General features: G+C 40.5%; 1 protein-coding gene across 2 annotated transcripts in view; it reads right to left on the minus strand.

The window, feature by feature from the left end:
- The window catches only part of doc2b (double C2-like domains, beta), a 295,785-nt gene that overhangs the window by 260,277 nt on the left and 11,596 nt on the right, over positions 1–23,912 (minus strand). For both annotated transcript variants that reach the window (XM_042309299.1, XM_024393613.2), the window contains exon 5: positions 20,366–20,452. In XM_042309299.1, coding sequence (XP_042165233.1) covers positions 20,366–20,452 — 87 coding nt within the window. The remainder of the gene's footprint in view (positions 1–20,365; positions 20,453–23,912) is intronic.

Raw genomic sequence — 23,912 nt, forward strand, 5'->3', positions numbered from 1 at the left:
CTCCACGTCAGGTCCGATAATATGGGCCTTCATCATCTTAGCTGCCATGTTGAGGGGGCTTTAAATCTAGGTTAACAAGCACAGAATAGGTCCACCCTACATTCGTGGTTAAACATGTAGCAGGCGTGCTGTTAGCGACTGTGCTCCGCCGAGGCCACAGGATTGATGTCTGTGATGGGACTTATGTAGCATAGCTTATTTTGTTCTTGAAATGACTGTTTAAAGACTGTTTGAGTTCCTCTGGGTGTACATGCAGTGACGCATCTACTTTATTAAAGAACAACATACACAGCAGAAATCACCCCTGGAGAACACAACCAAATGTATGAAATTCATGTTATTTTTTTCTTAGTAATCTTTTGCTGCAGATCACAAGAAAGAGTGATGCAAGGTGGAAATTACAATCATACTGCTAAAATGAGTATTTGGCTATAATAGGATTACAAGCAGTCTTCCGAAAAACTGTTTCGTTAAAATATATAATCTAGCATCCTCCCCAACAAAAATATGCAAATCCTCTGTTATAAAGCCTAGGATTTATAGAGTAAAAGCAACTAGAGTTCAGAAAACAAACTTAATTTCCTTGACAAACAATCAAAGTGCAATGTCATTAGCTCCTGCTTTTCAATTCAAGATAAACATATTGGATGAGAGACTCATGTCAGTGAGTTTTCCCGTTGTTTGCCTCACCAATTCAACATGTAACATGCGCAAGAATGCTGTATTGACAATATGTCAGTCAACTACACTAAGGATTTGTCATCGAAGTAAGGTCATCTTTCACCAGGCAGGAAAAAAACACATTGCTTAATCCAGGAATGGGGAACCGGCGGCCCACGTTTTGTAGGCCCTCCCCCGGTGGCCCACGTTTTGTAGGCCCTCCCCCCTCCCCCGGCGGCCCACGTTTTGTAGGCCCTCCCCCAACAAAAATAACTCAGTCGGGGTCTCAACTTACTGTTTCGAGTTAGAATAGTAGTATACACAAGGTGCAATTTTGAAATTTGATTGTGCATCAGCAGTTTCTCTCTTGTTATGTCAGTCACTGATAATTTTTGATTGCTAAGTTAGTTTAGTAGCCAGCTATCTAAACTTCTTCTCATCTTAAAAACATGCAAACATTTCTATTCACCCGATGGAAATATGTGTAGAATTGCACTGCCATTAAGTTAGGGATGGGCAACTTTGAAGGGAGTGGGGCCACAAACAATCTGAAATCATGAGTGGCCGCAGTTGTCCGCGGGTCTGCGCACCCCCCCCCCCCAATCGGATTTCAGATTGTTTGTGGCCCCACTCCCTTCAAACTTGCCCATCCCTAACTTAATGGCAACTTCTATGCGAAGTGTGAAGAAATAAAGATATGCATATAATTGAAAATATGTTAATGTTTAAAACTTTCATCAGTCTGACTAGCTCACTATTTTTTCTGGTCTCAAAAACCTTTATACATTTCATACAGTTAGTTCAGTTAAGACACAATCTGCCTTAGAACGGGGAAAGACCACAGTACAAGATATGAACCACTTTTCAAAGAGGAATGACTTGCGGTGTAGGTTAGCAGCACAGCGCTGATAAACCATGCTGAGAAACCCACAGCTGTACAGATGTCATCTTTGAAATTAGACAACAGAGACAAGAGACGGCTGCTGGGGTTTGGCACAGGTGTAACCACAGTAATATGAGACGTGTGAGAGGAAAACTGTGGATCTTTACTAGAGCATGCAGCCCACCTCCAGACTTGTTTTTCATTCGGAAGACAGACTAACACGGTGAGAACCTATGAATGCCATGATAGACAGCCCATATACACCGTGGACTGTTACAATACACATTTTATCATCAATTGCAGGGCAGGTCTGCCAAAGACAGAAAAAGAATCCATGCATGACACAAGTCATTTTTGTCCAGCCAATTACCACCTGGCTGTGCTGCTGCTCCAGTTTCAACTGTTCTGCCTGCGGCTATGGAACCCTGACGTGTTCACCGGACATGCTACCTGTCCCAGACCTGCTGTTTTCAACTCTCTAGAGATAGCAGGAGCGGTAGAGATACTCTTAATGATCGGCTATGAAAAGCCAACTGACATTTACTCCTGAGGTGCTGACCTCTTGCACCCTCGACAACTACTTTGATGATTATTATTATTTGACCATTGTGGTCATTTATGAACATTTGAACATCTTGGCCATGTTCTGTTATAATCTCCACCCGGCACAGCCAGAAGAGGACTGGCCAGCCCTCATAGCCTGGTTCCTCTCTAGGTTTCTGCCTAGGTTTTGGCCTTTCTAGGGAGTTTTCCCTAGCCACCGTGCTTCTACACCTACATTGCTTGCTGTTTGGGGTTTTAGGCTGGGTTTCTGTACTGCACTTTGAGATATCAGCTGATGTAAGAAGGGCTATATAAATCAATTTGATTTGATTTGATTTGAAGTAATGAAGAGACTTACTTTACCAAAAAGCATTCACCTGTTTAAAAATAAGTAACACTACTTTTATTAAACCCCTCAGACTACAACAGTTGCCAGTGAGTTTCAAAAAACAAATTGAGATAAACTTATAAGGAGAATTACCATCAGGTAAACATCCATGCAGGTGACACCAAACTATTACCAATACAATCCAGGTCTTGTCCAGCCAATTACCAATTGTGTTTCAATAGTGCCACGCCTATCCAAGCATCAATTTCCCTTTCACTATTCGACAGATTTAGGACGTGCCAATTTAAATGGAAATCGCGGCAAACAATTTCATTTTAGGCGTTTTAATTAGTGGGTATGATAAGATAACATCTTTAATTTGCATGGGGAGAGGCAGTAAATCGTGAAATTAGTTCTGTGGGGGCGGTGCATGGCCGGTCAGACTGGCAACTGGATCGGGAGTTAAAGTCAGTGGGCTTGGGGAGGAGCAGCGAGCCAAAACTCTATTAGTGCCAACCGGATCCACTGTATCACACTGAGAAAAAGGGTCAGCCCCGGGAGAGATTGAGCGGCACTAACCACTAATACTCCGGCAATAATGTGTGGAGAGTGACCGGCCGGAACAGGGAAAACAGCCACTGCCCAGGAGGTCTAAATAAGTTCCCCTAGTGGGGTGCAATCTCCACTTATTGGTGGTAACAGATGTCACACAGTCTAGAGTAAATCATTGACATTGATTACAGTCTAAATTTCTTCACATTTACTCCATTATAATGTGATTTAACTTTCACAGGAAACCGAGAAAATCGGGAAAATTCCCAGAACATTAGCTAAGATTGCCATTACGGTGCCATTAACCTTTTGTGACTAGGGGGCAGTGTTTTCATTTTTGGAAAAATAACGTTCCCAAAGTAAAAGGGATATTTTGTCAGGACAAGATGCTAGAATATGCATATAATTGACAGCTTAGGACAGAAAACACTCTAAAGTTTCCAAAACTGTAAAAATATTGTCTGTGAGTATAACAGAACTGATATTGCAGGCGAAAGCCTGAGAAAAATCCAATCCGGAAGTGCCTCATGTTTTGTAAGCACTGTGTTCCAATGCGTCCCTATTGAGCAGTGAATGGGCTATCAACCAGATTACTTTTTCTCCGTATTCCCCAAAGTGTCTACAGCATTGTGATGTAGTTTTACGCATTTATGTTGAAGAATACCCGTAAGCGGCTACATTGCGCAACTGGTCACCTGATGGCTCCCAGAGTCATTCTCACGTAAAATAGAGAGGTAGCCATTATTCCAATCGGTCCTACTGAAAAACCAATTGTCTCGGTGGATATATTATGCAGCTGTTATACCGCTCAGGAAGGAGACGCGTTCTGTCTCCTAGAGATGAACGTACTTTGGTGCGAACAGTGCAAATCAATCGCAGAAAAACAGCAAAGGACCTTGTGAAGATGCTGGAGGAAACGGGTACAAAAGAATCTATATCCACAGTAAAACGAGTCCTATATCGACATAACCTGAAAGGCCGCTCAGCAAGGAAGAAGCCACTGCTCAAAAACCCCCATAAAAAAAAACAGAATACGGTTTGCATCTGCACATGGGGCCAAAGATCATACTTTTTGGAGAAATGTCCTCTGGTCTGATGAAACAAAAATAGAACTGTTGATCATAATGACCATTGTTATGTTTGGAGGAAAAAGGGGATGCTTGCAAGCCAAAGAACACCATCCCAACTGTGAAGCACGGGGCGGCAGCATCATGTTGTGAGGGTGCTTTGCTGCAGGGGGGCTTGGTGCACTTCACGAAATAGATGGCTTCATGAGGATGGAAAATATGTGGATATATTGAAGCAATATCTCAAGACATCAGTCAGGAAGTTAAAGCTTGGTCACAGATGGGCCTTCCAAATGAACAATGACCCAAGCATACTTCCAAAGTTGTGGCAAAATGGCATAAGGACAACTAAGTCAAGGTATTGGAGTGGCCATCACAAAGCCTTGACCTCAATCCTATAGAAAATTTGTGGGCAGAATTGAAAAAGCGTGTGCAAGCAAGGAGGCCTACAAATCTGACTGTGTTACACCAGCTCTGTCAGGAGGAATGGGCCAAAATTCACCCAACTTATTGTGGGAAGCTTGTGGAAGGCTACCCAAAACATTTGACCCAAGTTAAACAATTAAAAGGCAATGCTACCAAATAGTAACTGGGTGTATGTAAACTTCTGACCCACTGGGAATGTGATGAAAGAAATAAAAGCTGAAATAAATCATTCTCTCTAGTATTATTCTGACATTTCACATTCTGAAAATAAAGTGGCGGTCCTAACTGACCTAAAACAGGGAATTTTACTGGGATTAACTGTCAGGAATTGTGAAAAACTGAGTTTAAATGTATTTGGCTAAGGTGTGTGTAAACTTCCGACTTCAACTGTATATCTATCCCCATTGGTTAAGCCTGCTAGTCGGCATTCCTCATTCTTCCAAGATGGCATAGCAGTTCAGATGTCTTTTGTCCTCGTCTTGTCGTGTCCCGTAGATATATATATATATGTGTATATATATATTTACAACTATATTTACAACTTTTTTCACATACATTTTTTTTTAAATTTCCATAAACTCATCTTCAAAACACTCTCCTGCAACCCGCCTCACCAATTTATATTTATTAAAAAGTATTATTTACCTCAAATCTGTAATCCTCCAAGAAGCTAGCCAGAAACTAGCCAGGAGCTAGCCAGAAGCTAGCCAGAAGCTAATCCAGAAGCTAATCAGAAGCTAATCAGAAGCTAGTTCAGAAGCTAGTTAGCTTCTTTACTGGCAAATCGTTCAGCTAACCACTGTTTGTGGTCATCAGCTATCCTTTAGCTCGAAAATCTATCGCCAGTTTTGTACGGCGCAGCGCAGCGCGACTCGGAATGGAACATACCGGACCAATTTTTCTCTCCATGTCCCTGGATTTCAACCGCTAACTCTGGACATTCATACCTGGATCTCACAGCTAGCTAGCTGCTATCCGTGTGACTATCGGCTTTCGTCGATTCCGGAGCAAGCATAAATTATTCTGGAGCTAGCCAGCTGAAGAGTTCCATCAATCACTCCTGGGCTGCAGTCACCTATCCGGACCCGTTTTACTGCCTACGCGGAGCCCCACCGGGCCTTCACAACTGGACTGCCGACGTTATCTACCCAAAGGAGTTATCCGGCTGGCTCCTCTGTCGCGACGTTACCTGAACTGAACTGAACATCTGTGGCCTGCTAACCGTTAGCTGTCTCATCGGCTGCTATCTGAATGGACAATCGGACAATTTATTTATTTATTTTTATTATTATTATTATTATTTATTTTTTCTTCTTGGGCCTCTATAACTATATCTATTTTTTTTTTGTATTTTTTTTTGTGATTTGGATTAATCCCCTCTACCACACGGAACCCCACTAATCTACTGACGGAACGCAAGAGGTGGCTAATAACAGACCTCCATCCTATGCTAGCTTGCTACCGATGGCCTGGCTAGCTGTCTAAATCGCCGTGACCCCCAACCAACCTCTCCACTCACTGGACCCTTTTGATCACTCGACTAAGCATGCCTCTCCTTAATGTCAATATGCCTTGTCCATTGCTGTTCTGGTTAGTGTTTATTGGCTTATTTTACTGTAGAGCCTCTAGTCCTGCTCACTATACCTTATCCAACCTATTAGTTCCACCACCCACACATGCAATGACATCTCCTGGTTTCAATGATGTTTCTAGAGACAATATCTCTCTCTTCATCACTCAATACCTAGGTTTACCTCCACTGTATTCACATCCTACCATACCTTTGTCTGTACATTATAGCTTGATGCTATTTTATCACCCCCAGAAACCTCCTTTTACTCTCTGTTCCAGACGTTCTTGACGACCAATTCTTATTGCTTTTAGCCGCACCCTTATTCTACTCCTCCTCTGTTCCTCAGGCGATGTAGAGGTGAATCCAGGCCCTGCAGTGCCTAGCTCCACTCCTATTCCCCAGGCGCTCTCTTTTGACGACTTCTGTAACCGTAATAGCCTTGGTTTCATGCATGTTAACATTAGAAGCCTCCTCCCTAAGTTTGTTCTATTCACTGCTTTAGCACACTCTGCCAACCCGGATGTTCTAGCTGTGTCTGAATCCTGGCTTAGGAAGACCACCAAAAATTCAGAAATTTTAATTCCAAACTACAACATTTTCAGACAAGATAGAACTGCCAAAGGGGGCGGTGTTGCAATCTACTGCAAAGATAGCCTGCAGAGTTCTGTTCAGCTGTGCTCTGGACACCATATGTGAACTGATTGCCCCCCATCTATCTTCAGAGCTGGTGCTGCTAGGCGACCTAAACTGGAACATGCTTAACACCCCAGCCATCCTACAATCTAAACTTGATGCCCTCAATCTCACACAAATTATCAATGAACCTACCAGGTACCTCCCCAAAGCCTTAAACACGGGCACCCTCATAGATATCATCCTAACCAATTTGCCCTCTAAATACACCTCTGCTGTCTTCAACCAATATCTCAGCGATCACTGCCTCATTGCCTGCATCCGTAATGGGTCAGCGGTCAAACGACCTCCACTCATCACTGTAAAACGCTCCCTGAAACACTTCAGCGAGCAGGCCTTTCTAATCAACCTGGCCAGGGTATCCTGGAAGGATATTGATCTCATCCCGTCAGTAGGGGATGCCTGGATATTTTTTTTAAATGCCTTCCTAACCATCTTAAATAAACATTCCCCATTCAAGAAATTTAGAACCAGGAACAGATATAGCCCTTAGTTCTCCCCAGACCTGACTGCCCTTAACCAACACAAAAAACATCCTATGGCGTTCTGCATTAGCATCGAACAGCTGTTCAGGGAAGCTAGAAACCATTATACACAGGCAGTTAGAAAAGCAAAGGCTAGCTTTTTCAAGCAGAAATTTGCTTCCTGCAACACTAACTCAAAAAAGTTCTGGGACACTGTAAATTCCATGGAGAATAAGAACACCTCCTCCCAGCTGCCCACTGCACTGAAGATAGGAAACACTGTCACCACTGATAAATCCACCATAATTGAGAATTTCAATAAGCATTTTTCTACGGCTGGCCATGCTTTCCACCTGGCTACTCCTACCCCGGTCAGCAGCACTGCACCCCCCACAGCAACTCGCCCAAGCCTTCCCCATTTCTCCTTCTCCCAAATCGGTTCAGCTGATGTTCTGAAAGAGCTGCAAAATCTGGAGCCCTACAAATCAGCCGGGCTAGACAATCTGGACCCTTTCTTTCTAAAATTATCTGCCGAAATTGTTGCCACCCCTATTACTAGCCTGCTCAACCTCTCTTTTGTGTCGTCTGAGATTCCCAAAGATTGGAAAGCAGCTGCGGTCATCCCCCTCTTTAAAGGGGGGACACTCTTGACCCAAACTGCTACAGACCTATATCTATCCTACCATGCCTTTCTAAGGTCTTCGAAAGCCAAGTCAACAAACAGATTACCGACCATTTCGAATCTCACCATACCCTCTCTGCTATGCAATCTGTTTTCAGAGCTGGTCCTAAACGATATGTTAACCGCCATCGATAAGAAACATTACTGTGCAGCCGTATTCATTGATCTGGCCAAGGATTTCGACTCTGTCAATCACCACATCCTCATCGGCAGACTCGACAGCCTTGTTTTCTCAAATGATTGCCTCGCCTGGTTCACCAACTACTTCTCTAATAGAGTTCAGTGTGTCAAATCGGAGGGTCTGCTGTCCGGACCTCTGGCAGTCTCTATGGGGGTGCCACAGGGTTAAATTCTTGTACCGACTCTCTTCTCTGTATACATCAATGAGGTCGCTCTTGCTGCTGGTGAGTCTCTGATCCACCTCTACGCAGACGACACCATTCTGTATACTTCTGGCCCTTCTTTAGACACTGTGTTAACTTCTTCGATATAGGGGGCGCTCTTTTAATTTTTGGATAAAAAAACGTTCCCGTTTTAAACAAGATATTTTGTCACGAAAAGATGCTAGACTATGCATATAATTGACAGCTTTGGAAAGAAAACACTCTGACGTTTCCAAAACTGCAAAGATATTATCTGTGAGTGCCACAGAACTGATGCTACAGGCATAACCAAGATGAAATTTCAAACAGGAAATGCCCCAGATTTTGAAGGCGCTGTGTTCCAATGTCTCCTTATATGGCTGTGAATGCGCCAGGAATGAGCCTACACTTTCTGTCGTTTCCCCAAGGTGTCTGCAGCATTGTGACGTATTTGTAGGCATATCATTGGAAGATTGACCATAAGAGACTACATTTACCAGGTGCCCGCTTGGTGTCCTCCGTCGAAATTATTGCGTAATCTCCAGCTGCGTGCATTTTTCCATTTGGTTCAGAGGAGAAACCAAACTGCCACGAATGATTTATCATCAAATAGATATGTGAAAAACACCTTGAGGATTGATTCTAAACAACGTTTGCCATGTTTCTGTCGATATTATGGATATTATTAATTTGGAAAAAAGTTTGGCGTTGTAATGACTGAATTTTCGGGGTTTTTTCTTAGCCAAACATGATGAACAAAACGGAGCGATTTCTCCTACACAAATAATCTTTTTGGAAAAACTGAACATTTGCTATCTAACTGACAGTCTCCTCTTTGAAAACATCTGAAGTTCTTCAAAGGTAAATGATTTTATTTGAATGCTTTTCTTGTTTTTGTGAAAATGTTGCATGCTGAATGCTAGGCTTAATGGTATGCTAGCTATCAATACTCTTACACAAATGCTTGTTTAGCTATGGTTCAAAAGCATATTTTGAAAATCTGAGATGACAGTGTTGTTAACAAAAGGCTAAGCTTGAGAGCTAATATATTTATTTCATTTCATTCGCGATTTTCATGAATAGTTAACGTTGCGTTATGCTAATGAGCTTGAGGCTATAAATAGGATCCCGGATACGGGATTGCTCGTCGCAACAGGTGAAATAAAGGTGAAATAAAATATTTAAAAAATAAATAAATAAATATATAAAGCCCTAACTAGGGTATTATCTAACATTAAAACAACATTTTTAAAAATAAATATTGACTAAAATGTTGTGCACAACACACAACCACCACAGAACATTCCCCAAAAGTTATCATTTGGTTTCTACGTAATGTAATAACACAATGTGGCGGTAATGTTTTACAAGCAAACCAAAATTGGTTCTGTGAAAGTTCCTAGAAAATGTGTTAGGTCGTGGCAAATGTTCTCATTAATAAACACTGTCCATTCGTGGTGATGATTACAGAATGTTTGCATAAAACATTCACCTGATGCTGCAAGAAATATCCTTTAAGACATTTAATCTGTTATTTAAAGGTTCCCAGAATGTTTCATTAGGTTGTGGGAACCATCTGGTGGGAATATTGTGGGGACATCTGTCGTGGCTGAATCAGAAATAGTTAGGTAACATTGATAAACAAGATGTTTATTTACATAATAATGCTTACGTGAGATATTTGTCATTAGGATGTTTTCTTTTGGACTATACTGTTGGCAGTTGCAGTTCTCTCTTCTCCAGGGCTTAGTCACTTGGGGCCCAGAGAGGGGAGAGGTCAGGCTTGTCTTCATATGTCAATGTATCTTTTAAACCATGTGATGCTATTAAAAATATCAGAAGGGGAGGAGGACAGAATGGAGGCTTGTCTTCTTATTGGAATGTGTCTGTCACTATTGTATGTCCCCTCTGAGGTTGCCCTTATCTTGACCTAGTATATGACCTAAGAGGATCACTGTCTCGGTGAGCTTGTACAGGAGAGATTGTATTTGAGATGGGAGTATCTAGAATTGACAATTGATATATGCCATTGGATGAGGTAATATTTTGATCCTAATTGGTACCAAGAACGAGATTAGAATCTTGTCTAAAGACACCAAACTGAACAATAATTTATAGCTAATGCTATCTAGCTATGGGATACTCCTCTTTCAAGTAAAAGGTTCTTTGTGTAATGTTCCTAAGATCTGTTATTCGTCATGTGAGTTGAGAGGGGTGTGTCTTGGCTATAAATTATACTAAGAATTATTTGGTAAGCACTCTCAGAGAATTCATTTATAGACACTGAATTGATCTGAGAGTGACAGGGCTATGGTGAAGCTCATATATAATTAAAGATGTACTTCATAATATAACTCTGACTTGTGTTTGGTTTGCTCTCTCAATGTTTAGGAATACAGGAAATTACCACGACGCATCACAAAAGATATGTTCCCAAAAAACACAATAACTGTCGAGTTATGCAGATCATTCTACAATGTTTGTTTAAGGGCGCAAAAAAACATTCACCTGAAGTTACAAGAACGTTCCCAGATCACATTATCTGTTCTTTAACCCAATGGTCCCACTGTAAAGTCTGTGCGTTTTGGTTTTTAACCCCTTTTAAACATTGTGTGTCTGAGCTACAGACTTCTGGGTTATACCATTGTATTCGTCGATAACAAACATTGGGGGCTGAACAGGAGCAGTGTTTGTGAGACAAGGGTGGATCCCGAAGGGGCACGGGCCCCGTTCTTAAAAAGAAAATGTCTGTAGAGTCTGAATGGTTTGAGCTACAATTATTAAAAGCTATCTATGAAAAGCTGAGTCTCACACACACACGCCCGCATGCATATGTAACATGTCTTGCTCTAAGATGCTTGCAAGTTACAAAAGAGTCGTTAGAAGGTAAGGAGTTGTTCTACATAAAAGATCAAAGGCAATCCCAGGACAGAGTGTCTATCACAGGAGGTTGGTGGCACCTTAATTGGGGAGGACAGGCTCGTGGTAATGGCTGGAGCAGAATAGGTAGAAAGGTATCAAGTACATCAAACGTATGGTTTCCATTGGTTTGATGCCATTCAATGTGCTCCATTCCAGCCATTATTATGAGCCGTCCTCTCCTCAGCAACCTCTACTGGTGTCCATGAAGATGGATTACTGGGCTGAACACACTAACAACAAGTGGCTATTTGGACATAAATGATGGTACTTTATGGAACAAATCAGTCATTTATTCCCGAACTGGGATTCCTGGGAGTGCCTTCTGATGAAGATCATCAAAGGTAAGTGAATATTTATGGTGTTGTTTCTAACTTTGTTGATTCCAAAATTACGGATATTCCTCTGGCTGTTTTGGGTTCTGAGCGCCGTTCTCAGATGCTTTTTTTTAATGCTTTTTCCGTAAAGTTTTTTTGAAATCTGACACTGCGGTTGCATTAAGGAGAAGTCTATCTTTAATTCTGTGAACAACACTAGTATCTTTTATCAATGTTTATTATCAGTATTTCTGCAAAATCACCGGATGTTTTGGAATCAAAATATTACTGCACGTAAGGCGCCAATGTAAACTGAGATTTTTGGATGTAAATATGCACATTATCGAACAAATCATACATGTATTGTGTAACATGATGTCCTATGAGTGTCATCTGATGAAGATCATCAAAGGTTAGTGATTCATTTTATCTATATTTCTGCTTTTTGTGACTCCTATCTTTGGCTGGAAAAATGGCTGTTTTTTCGACTTGGCCGTGATCAAACATAATCATATGTTGTGCTTTAGCTGTAAAGCATTTTTGAAATGTTTATCTTTCATTTGCTGTATTGGACTTGTTAATGTGAGATTTACATATTTTAAATATATATTTTTTAATTTCTCGCGCTGCTTTTTCAGTGGAATGTTGTCGAGCACTAGAAAGGTCAATATAAAAAAAAAATCTGATTTTTGCTTCGACAGGCTTTTTTTAAAAGACAACTGTCAATACAAATCATGAATGCAACTGTTTATTTCACTTCATTATGAGGCTAAATATAAGGGCTGGACATGCAGATAAATTAAAGTCTGATAAATTAAAGCTGATGTTGCTGGGGTCTCGGGACTGATAAGGTTAAAGGTTCCCAGAATGTTTCATTAGGTTGTGGTAACATTGTGGTAACATTTTTTTTTTGTATTTTTTATTTAACCGTTATTTAATTAGACAAGTCAGTTGCCTAACTCCAATAAATATTTATAGAAAGTTAGCAAAAATAGATAAGATCTTGCTACCATGGAAAGGAAAATACCTGTCTATTTGTGGAAAAATCACCCTGACTAATTCTTCAGTCATATCGCAGTTTACCTATTTGCTTATGGTTTTACCTACACCTAGTGACCTGCTTTTTAAATTATATGAACAAAAAAATAATCCATTTTATTTGGAACGGCAAGCCAGACAAAATTAAAAGGGCCATTTGTATAACAAATATGAATTCGGAGGGCAGAAATTATTAAATATTAAAGCATCAAACCTCTCACTAAAGGCATCATTCTCTAGTAAATTGGTAATAATGTGTTCAAGAAGGGCCTTTTTCCCTTTATTCAGATTACACCTGCTCACTTTCGGTTGTTTGAAAAGGAAATAATCTCCTAAATATCGTTTTTTTTTAAAACAAGCCTTGCAATTTTAGTTTAATCCACCTGAAAAGACAGAACAAATAATACAACAAATAGTGGTTAAACTCAAATATACTAATTGATTAAAAAAAATAAAAAATGTAAAGGTATAATTTTAGTGAATTGTATCATAAATAGGACTGGTGGAGTTGCATGTCACACACTTAGCTAACACAGACACATGGAAATATCTGCTTAACCCAAAATTACAACCAAGTAATTGCTGCATTACCACAGAAATGGAAGAGGCAAGTAGAAGGGGAAAAAAGGAAGGGACTTGTATGTCGGCCCTGTATTAAAGAACATAAATGGTGAAAGAAAAGTGTGATAAATAAAAACATAGCAATTTAATTTAAGGAACAAAAAACTGACAGATGTGCCATATAAATTGCAAAATAGTTGGGAAGAGATTTTCGATGTACCCATTCCATGGCACATGGTTTATGAATTGATACGCAAAACAACGGCGGATTCAAAACTTCGAATTCAATTTAAATTGCTATACAAAATTCTTGCAACCAATAGAATGTTATGTATATGGGGGATACAATCTTCCCAGCTCTGCAGATTCTGCTGTGAGGAGGCAGAGTCATTAGATCATTTATTTTGGTATTGTCCATAATAATAAGGAAGGAAGGTCATTGGCAAACTTAAGACGGGCCTGGACATGTGCTGGCTTGAGCAGGGGGACCTTGCGTGCGCTGCAGGATTTTAATCCATGACGGCGTAGTGTGTTACTAATGGTTTTCTTTGAGACTGTGGTCCCAGCTCTCTTCAGGTCATTGACCAGGTCCTGCCGTGTAGTTCTGGTGTGATCCCTCACCTTCCTCATGATCATTGATGCCCCACGAGGTGAGATCTTGCATGGAGCCCCAGACCGAGCGTGATTGACCGTCATCTTGAACTTCTTCCATTTTCTAATAATTGCGCCAACAGTTGTTGCCTTCTCTCCAAGCTGCTTGCCTATTGTCCTGTAGCCCATCCCAGCCTTGTGCAGGTCTACAATTTTATCCCTGATGTCCTTACACAGCTCTCTGGTCTTGGCCATTTTGGAGAGGTTGGAGTATGTTTGATTGAGTGTGTGTACAGGTGTCTTTTATACAGGTAACGAGTTCAAACAGGTGCAGTTAATACAGGTAATGAGTGGAGAACAGGAGGTCTTCATAAAGAAAAACTAACAGGTCTGTGAGAGCCGGAATTCTTACTGGTTTGTAGGTGATCAAATACTTATGTCATGCAATAAAATACAAATGAATTACTTAAATATCATACAATGTGATTTTCTGGATTTTTGTTTTTGATTCCATCTCTCACAGTTGAAGTGTACCTATGATAAAAATTACAGACCTCTACATGCTTTGTAAGTAGGAAAACTTGCAAAATCGGCAGTGTATCAAATACTTGTTCTCCCCACTGTACATCTGAAATTGCACCCTTAGGAAGCTTGTTTAGCTCAAAGATACTCTCTATAGCTGTACTCGCAGGCCTATTGGAAAATGTAGGTGTGTTAGCTCTGACAAAGTTCCTAGTCTGAAGAGAGCGGAAGAAGTGGGATTGGGGAGGTTGAACATTTCCTGTAGCTGAGCAAAAGAGGCAAATGTATCATCAAATAATAATTAGCATAGTGAGGAGAGGCCAAGTGGGTGCCAAATGCCAAAAGCCCCATCATTTAAAGATAGAGGAAATAAAATCTTCTGATAGATCGGGCCTAAGAGAGAAAAGCCTCGGAGGCTAAAGGCTAAACGGAACTGATTCCAAATTTCAATCGACTGCTTTACAATTGGGTTGACACACCTTTTGCCTAGAGACACTGGGAGAGACGAGCACAACACAGACGGAAGTGCAGCAGGTTTACATGATTCAGACTCCATCTGGACCCAGAGTGGTCTAGGGCCAGTAGGATCAGTCTGCAGCCAGTACAGAAGGGCTCTGAAATGTGCAGCCCAATAATATGTCTGAAAATTTGGTAGAGGTAAACCACCCAGTGCCTTAGGCTTCTGTAAATGTTTTCTACCAATCCGTGGTACCTTGCCTTCCCAAATAAAATACATGTTTGATCCAGTGAATTAAAAAAATTGATTTAAGTGAATAAAAAAAAGTGAATAAAAAAAAGAGTTTGGAATAGAAATTGGGTAAACATTGAAATTAATATAAACATGTGGGCAACACATTCATTTTCATGACATTAACCCTTCCAATAAGAGAAAGAGGTGGACTTCCAAAAAGTAAAAGACTGTTTCAAACTGTCCGCTAGATCAACAATGTTTCCTTAAACAAATTTAACATTTCCTTGTCACTTTAATGTTAGGGATAGGGGGCAGCATTTTCACTTTGGATGAATTGCATGCCCATAGTGAACTGCATCCTACTCTGTCCTAGATGCTAATATATGCATATTATTATTACTATTGGATAGAAAACACTCTGAAGTTTCTAAAACTGTTTGAATTATGTCTGTGAGTATAACATAACTCATAGGGCAGGCAAATTTCCAAACAGGAAGTGGAAATTCTTGGGCTGGTCGAATTTCAAGTCATCGCCTATTCACATCCAAACAAGATATGGATATGTTCGCACTTCCTACGCCTTCCACTAGATGTCAACAGTCAGTAGAACGTGGAATGAAGCCTCTAGTGTGATGTATGACCGGATGGGAGGGGATTGAGTCAGTGGTCAAAAACGAATGCTCCGGTTGGAACGTTATTGGATATACATGAAAATAACATCCTGAAGATTGATTCTCTACTTAGTTTGACCAGTTTATTCGACCTGGAATATAACTTTTTGAAGCTTTCGTCCGAGTTCGCCTGGACCAGCGCCAGCTTTTGGACATGTGAACTAACCTTGCTAGCAAAAGCAGCTAATTGGACACTAGTAATGGACATTATGGAACAAAACAACGATTTTTTGTGGAACTAGGATTCCTTTCACTGCATTCTGATGAAAGATCATCAAAGGTAAGGGAATATTTATGATGTAATTTCGTATTTCTGTTGACTCCAACATGGCGGAGAAATATTGTTACGTCTTAGCGCAGTTTTAGATTAATGCATGGTATGCTTTTTTCGTAACGTTTTTTAAAAATCTGACACAGCGGTTGCATTAAGAACCAGTGTATCTTTAATTATATGTAAAACATGTATCTTTCGTCAAAGTGTATGATGAGTATTTCTGTTATCTGGCATAGCTCTCTGTAATTACTCCGGATATTTTGGAGGCATTTCTGAACATGGCGTCAATGTAAACAGAGATTTGTGGATATAAGTATGCATATTATCGAACAAAACATAAATGTATTGTGTAACATGATGAGTGTCATCGGATGAAGATTGTCAAAGGTTAGTGATTCATTTCATCTCTAATTCTGCTTTTGTGACTATCTTTGGCTGGGAAAAATGGCTGTGTGTTTTTTTGGATTTGGTGGTCATCTAACATAAATATATGTTGTATTTTCGCTGTGAAACATTTTAAAAATCGGACACGATGGGTAAATTAAGATGTTTATCTTTCATTTGCTGTATTGGACTTGTCAACGTGTGAAAGTTAAATATTTCCCCCAAAAATATTTTTGAATATCCTGCGCTGCCTTTTCAGCAGAATGTTGGGGGGGGTTTAACTCCCAAGTATGTGAATTGATCCTGGACAATCCTAAACTGAAAGCTTATAAAAGAACACTTTAAAGCAGCCAGCTTTACAGGAAAAAGCGCACTCTTGCCTAGATTCAGCTTGTACCCTGAGATAGATCCAAGCTTTTTAAGAATATATAAGGCATGTGGTAATGAGGTATCAGGGTTTATTTAATTTAGTATTTTCTTACATATGGAAGAGCAGGACATACCTGGCCTTGAATCAATTTCTAGGAATAAGGTGATTTCAGAAGAAAATGTCAAGTGTTTGTTCATAGCACAACAGGAGAAAGCGGGAGCAGGTAAGTCCAGCTGTGTTTTGAAAGGGGTCACATTTTATATTTATATTCCAACTCATCCCAAAGGTGTTCGATGGGGTTGAGGTCAGGGCTCTGTGCAGGCCAGTCAAGTTCTTCCATACCAATCTCGACAAACAATTTCTGTATGGACCTCGCTTTATGCACGGGGGCACAGATTCATCCATCGGACTGCCTGGCATTGCACATGGTGATCTTAGGTTTGTTTGCAGCTGCTCGACCATGGAAAACCATTTTATGAAGTTCCCGAAGAACAGTTATTGTGCTGACATTGCTTCCAAAGGCCGTTTGTATCTCAGTAGTGAGTGTTGCAACCAATGACAGACTATTTTTAAGAGCTATGCACTTCAGCCGTCGACGGTCCCATTCACGGCTCCTAGACGTTTCCACTTCTCAATAAAAGCACTTACAGTTGACCCCCGCCAGCTCTAGCAGGGCAGTAATTTGACGAACTGACTTGTTGGAAAGGTACCACGTTGAAAGTCAGGAGCTCTGCACCTGAACAGGCAGTTAACCCACTGTTCCTAGGCCGTCATTGAAAATAAGAATTTGTTCTTAACTGACTTGCCTAGTTAAATAAAGGTAAAATAAAATAAAATAAATGGTATAGTGTAGCTTGTGAAAGTGAAATGCTTACAATGAAAAACACGTTATTTTATGCAAAAATGTTGCATGGGCCTCATATTTCTAATGTGTATCATAGAAAGAATGAAGCCAGCTAAATGTCCTAATGTTTTGCTTAAAGTTAATCTTGCATTTTACCAGAGAAAAGTAGACTGGTTACACTGAGAAAGGTACCAGAGAAAAGTAACTACACATCAGTCAGAGCGCTGTCTGCTGATAGAATGCCCCTTCATCAATTCTCATCCAGTAGAGAAGAGCAAATGAAGCACAAAATTAACCCCCCTCCCCCGTGAACTAAACCAGTAATACGGTAAATCCCGAGATGAGAGAAGACCGGTATGACCATATGAACATCTGGATACCGCTCAACCCTAAACTGAACACTAATCTGTGGCAAAGTGAGAGGGAGAGATAGAGAGGAGAGTTAACTAAATAGAACTGAGGGAAAGGAAACTAAACTCAGGAGGGGTGCCTCCACAGAGGCATGTCATACCAAGCCCGAATCTGACTGAAGACAGCCATTTTGAGTAAGCACCGGCACCATCTAAGGACGGTCGATAAGGTGCCCTGTCAAACACTACCTTTCAAACGATGACTATCTGCGGGAGCAGATTCACAGCAGAGGGGAATGACAAATGAAGACTGCCTTTCGAGGCACAGTGTGTGGTTAAAACATTTGGCAATGAAAACGATTTGAACATAAACGTCTTTACGGTACAGTGCCCTCTCTCAATCCTCAATTCTGCAGAGCCGTGGAATTATTCATAAGCTTCTGTGATCTCTCTGCTAAAACTAACCCCATCCTCATTCTCCCTCCACCTCCCTTATTAAAGTCAGGGATGCCTGGTGATCCATATGTCAACATGGAGGAAATGAAACTTGAACAAAGGCGGCCTACCTAAAACCAAGGTCTGTGCTGTAGGGTAATAATACATCTAGGTCGTCAATTCACAGGCTCTAAGCAGCTTTTGGGGGCACTACCGTGATATGGCTTTCCATAAGGGGAAAGTTGCAAATTACTTGAATAATCTGGATATAGGCCTACATATGGTAATATTACGTGGTTCAGAGAAATTCCCCCACACATGGAACAGGCCAACCAATAAACTCCTTGAGGGAGGCCAATGAAAGTAGTCCTATAGTATAGTGAATGAATATAGTCCATTGACTGCTGTTACTGTAATTTCCAAAATGGTGTTCGGCTTGAATGACAACCAACAGTACAGCTGAAATAATGCACATCCGTTTTGTCTATGGCAGGTATCAAGATCCTGATCCAAGATTGATATACGAATGGAGGAGAAAATGACAGGAGTAAATTGCAGAACACTTTTGAAAGGCATACCTTGAAGGGTCATACAATGCTCCATGTCGTTACTGCAGTGCTGGCACATCCCTCGAAAAAAAAACTGGCATCGCAAACACTTTTATCGCTCTTTTATCAGCATTAAAAAGGTACATTTCCATAATTGAAAAGATGAAAGATGAATCCCCCAATCAGGCTTGTGCATTGTAAACAACACTGTGGTGAGATGCCCATCCAGATCCTGCCAGCCCTGCTGATGACCAATGGGTGCCAAAATCAAGCCCTGAGAGAAACCTTATCCCTGGAGAAGCCAACCTGCAGCACTCTGTCTGAAGTCTGTCAGCTAGCTACAGCCCTGTGGGACCACAGACAGATACTACACTCAACAAAAATATAAACACAACATGTAAAGTGTTGGTACCATGTTTCAAGAGCTGAAATAAATGATCTCAGAAATGTTCTATATGCACACAAAAAATGATTTATCACATTTAGTGCACAAAAGTGTTTATATCCCTGTCAGTAAGCATTTCTCCATTGGCAAGATAATCTAGCCACCTGGCAGGTGTAGCATATCAAGAAGCTAATTAAAGAGCATGATCATTACTGAGGTGCACCTTGTGCTGGGGACAATAAAAGGCCACTCTAAAATGTGTGGTTTTGTCACACAACACAATGCCACAGATGTCAGTTTTGAGGGATAGTGCAATTGACTGCAGCAATGTCCACCAGAGCTGTTGCCAGATAATTTAATGTTAATTTCTCTTCCATAAGCAGTCTCCAACGTTGTTTTAGAGAATTTGGCAGTATGTCCAACCGGCATCACATCTGCAGACCACGTGTGGGTGAGCAGGTTGCTGATGACAATGTTGTGAACAGAGTGTCCCATGGTGGCGGTGGGGTTATGGTATGGGCAGGCATAATCTACGGGCAATGAACACAAATGCATTTTATCGATGGCAATTTCAATGCACAAAAATACTGTGACGAGATCCTGAGGCCCATTGTGAGGCCCATTTTTTTAAGGTATCTATGACCAATATATGCATATCTGTATTTCCAGTCATGTGAAATACATAGATTAGGACCTAATTCATTTATTTCAATTGATTGATTACCTCATACGAACTGTAGCTCAGTAAAATCAATGAAATTGTAGCATGATGGATTTATATTTTTGTTACACAGGTGGCTGCTGAGGGGAGAACGACTCATAATAGCTGTAACGGCGCAAATGGAATGGCATCAAACACCTGGAAACCATGTATTTGATGTATTTTATAACATTCCTCTAATTCCCCTCCAGTCAATACCAGGAGCCCGTTCTCCCCAATTAAGGTGCAACCAACCTCCTGTGGTAAACATTGTCTCTGGATGCTGCTGTTGCTAAGATACTTCCATTAAATTATACTGTTTTGCTTTGGCATTTCCATTGCACTTTTCTCAAACTGAAAGTGTTCACTGAATGGGCTTACCCCCTTATAAATATATAGGAATCACCACAATGGAATGCATCCATCTGGTATATAACGTGAATAGTAATTTTAAGAATAATCAAAAATATGTTTTCTTGTAGTTGCCAGTTCAACTGCAGATAGGCTATCCAATTGTAGGGATGCACGTTACCTCTCTGTGTTCACTGCAGATCTTGCACAGCCACTGAGTTCTCTTCTGACTGCACTGGGGCTCTATGCCACACTTGGTGCACACTTTCTGTACGAGAGAGAGAGAGAATAACTTTTTTTTAAAGAAGACCCGATTTTGAATTGACCATGAGTGGTGTACTGAGTAACATGGACAAAACACAAAAAGGTCATACAATACTTTTATATGTATTATATACTGTAAGTTATAAAAAGTTATAGAAATACTTAGCTATAAAGTTGTTGCACTTTGCTGCTGTCTTTTGTAACAGTAAAAAAAGCACATGATCATTTTACAGTTTGGCTTGAATTACTATACAAAATGCAATGTTCCATATTGAAATTGAAAACAGTGCCAAGTGAAAATCTTTTAGTAAGTCCAACAACTTTGTACTTCATAAAATTGGAGCGTGTCTGATAATATATATCCTGCAATAATGAAATGAATGTCAATAAATATAAAGCTTTTGAAAGGACACTTTTTTTATTGTTTAAAGAACGAAACAGAATAAAAATCACTGATATTCAATTATAGTGTACCATTAATAGTTATCAGAGTGTTGGAAATTTGCTGAGCCATCACAGCCAAGTTTGTGACATTGAAAAGTTCACAGAAAAGTCACTGTGACACATCATGTATTTCCATGATGTGAAGTCAAGTCATTGCACAACTCAACAAAACACTGCTCAACCTCCTCCCACCACAAATAAAGGGGGTGAGTCATTTGAACATGCAGACTTATGCGGAATTTCAAATGGGCTCTAGCCCCTACACACTAGGAACTTCTGAAGACAGCTTCCTTCTGCATTCTGAATGGCTGGCTGGGTGTAGTTTTCATCATACTGCATCAATCTATCCAGTCCTCTCAGATCTACAGCAGTGGCCTGGGAGTAAAGGGCTAAGGGATCGACTTGGAACTGAGCATTAATACAATCATCAGAAACATATTTGTAAACATTGAAAGTGTGTGGGAGACGGAGAGAAACAAAATGGTGCAGTTTGAGGCCATGTGGCAGAGAGTGATATGGGCGCTGGAGATGTGAGCAGGTGGGTCTGGGCAGGGATGATGTTGTGAATGTTTGTATGTTCTCGTTTGTATGTGTATGTTTTGCATTGCTAAAAATGGAAAAAAAATCCATTATCTTACAACAAGAAAAAAGGAAACATTTGTATGTCCCTAGAGAACAGCAAAGATCTTCAGTGTGTTCACCTAGCGTAGCCTTTGACAAAGCGAGAGCTTGTTTGGATGGAGCAGTGTAAAAAACATCCAATTACATTACCTGAAGAATCGATTTGGAAGCAGGGTTGATTATGATGTTGAAAAGCAAGCATTTCACTACACCAGCAATAACATCTGCTAAATATGTGTATATGACCAATACAATTTCACTTGATAAAATCACAGGAAGGAAGCTTTAATCAAGCCTAATGCAAGGGAGGAGAGACCTTGGCTGAAGTGCTCATGATCGTCTTTTCTGAAGTAACGAGATATAGAATATCTGGGTCTCCACCTCCTAAGATCAAACATTTTCGGTCAACTGCCGAACTGCTACTAAAATAGTAGTTTACTCTAACAGAATGTTAATATAAATGGAATGTTATGCCAGAAAGCTGGCCATCGCACGTAAGATTTGCTTCTGGGTTCCAGGATAACTGGCTCAAAGATGCCTGACTATAGCCATCTCATCTGTACTCTAGCTACAGAGCATAGTCTGATGGATGTGTACACCTGTCGGTTTTCACACCGAGAGCAGGTCTTCTTCTGAAGACTTCAGTCACCTAGTGACCAATACATTTGTCTACCTTCCAATTACATACTAACAAATCTGGGCTGTGTTTAGACTGGGGGGATTTATTGACAAGACTATAAACGTTCAACAAGTAAGTAGTATATATATGCATGCCTCCACACCTGTCCCTCCCAGTTAGAATGGTGAAGATATCCACATATCCATTTCCTATGAGACCCTAAACACAGCCTGCTCTATGTTCCTCTTCCAGGGCTTTGCTGCCCTCTCCTGTGCCTTAAGTTTACTACCGGCCTTTTCCTTCCTACTATCTTCAAACTGACCTCTCCACATTTGCTCTCATGTCGTCAAGCGATACATAAAACAGTCTAGCATAGACCACTTAAGGAGTTTGCATAACATCATGAGTACACCATTGAACATATCATGCAACATCAACTAATTTACAGTATTTGTACATTTTTTACAGGGAAATTAGTAGGAGAATGAGTATATTCAGAAATATTTGCCCATTTGATATGTTATTTTACATAGATTATCATAAAACACTCCCGCTTTCATGCTTTAGGTAAGCAATTTAGGCATTCACATCTGAGGTCTTTTCTGCAACCCTATGGTGAAAAGTGATTACTACAAGCTGGCTATCCAGTCAAGTCCATGCTTTGGAACAGTGAATTGAACTGCCATTCACTATAATTAAACAATATTCCCAAATGATGAGTTCTATTTATTTATTTATTTATCCGTTATTTAACCAGGTATGTTGACTGAGAACATGTTCTCATTTGCAGCAACGATCCGAGGAATAGTTACAGGGGAGAGGAGGGGGATGAATGAACCAATTGTAAACTGGGGATTATTAGGTGACCGTGATGGTTTGAGGGTCAGATTGGGAATTTAGCCAGGACACCGGGGTTAACACCCCTACTCTTACGATAAGTGCCAAGGGATCTTTAATGACCTCAGAGAGTTAGGACACCCGTTTAATGTCCCATCCGAAAGACGGCACCCTACACAGGGAAATGTCCCCAATCACTGCCCTGGGGCATTGGGATATTTTTTTAGACCAGAGGAAAGAGTGCCTCCTACTGGCCCTCCAACACCACTTCCAGCAGCATATGGTCTCCCATCCAGGGACTGACCAGGACCAACCATATACATTCGGTCTAATAGGCCTGTGCCTTGCTTGGCGAGAGTTATTACGTTATTGACATGACAGAGCTCTTGTAAGTATCTGTTTGAGATGAGAGCCATTATAGTCACTATTGAACAGCAGAATGAACCCCCTCTTATCTGGTTTATACAGTCGCATACCACTTATTACATTTCCTCTCAGAGACCCACATAATCTATTTCCCTTTGGTTGTTTCATTTCCTCCCTTCTGATCTCATTATGTCCCAGTGCCATTGGCCTCTAGCACATGGAGCAGAGGAGTTGGAGAGAACACTCGGAAAACGCTATGACCGATCTAGATAAAGCTACTGGTCATAGGAGAAGTTCAATGGGCTTCATGGCCAATATGTCAAAAGCACAGTATATGTAGGAGAATACTGCAATTGTAATGATTCACGGTTAAAAAGAGTAGTGAACGCATCTCATTATCAAGCCTTTAGTTGAATCAGATGTGTTAATTATCAACATCATCGATAAATACAAAAGCATATTTTTTGACGCAGTTACTTTCCATTATCGACAGGGCTCTAGACTAACTTTTTCCAGTGTCATCAATAAGTAAGACAAGAAAGAAGTTGGCTATTTCATCTAACTTATTCAGGGAATG

The sequence above is a fragment of the Oncorhynchus tshawytscha genome, linkage group LG30 (assembly GCF_018296145.1).
Source record: "Oncorhynchus tshawytscha isolate Ot180627B linkage group LG30, Otsh_v2.0, whole genome shotgun sequence".
NCBI lineage: Eukaryota > Metazoa > Chordata > Actinopteri > Salmoniformes > Salmonidae > Oncorhynchus > Oncorhynchus tshawytscha.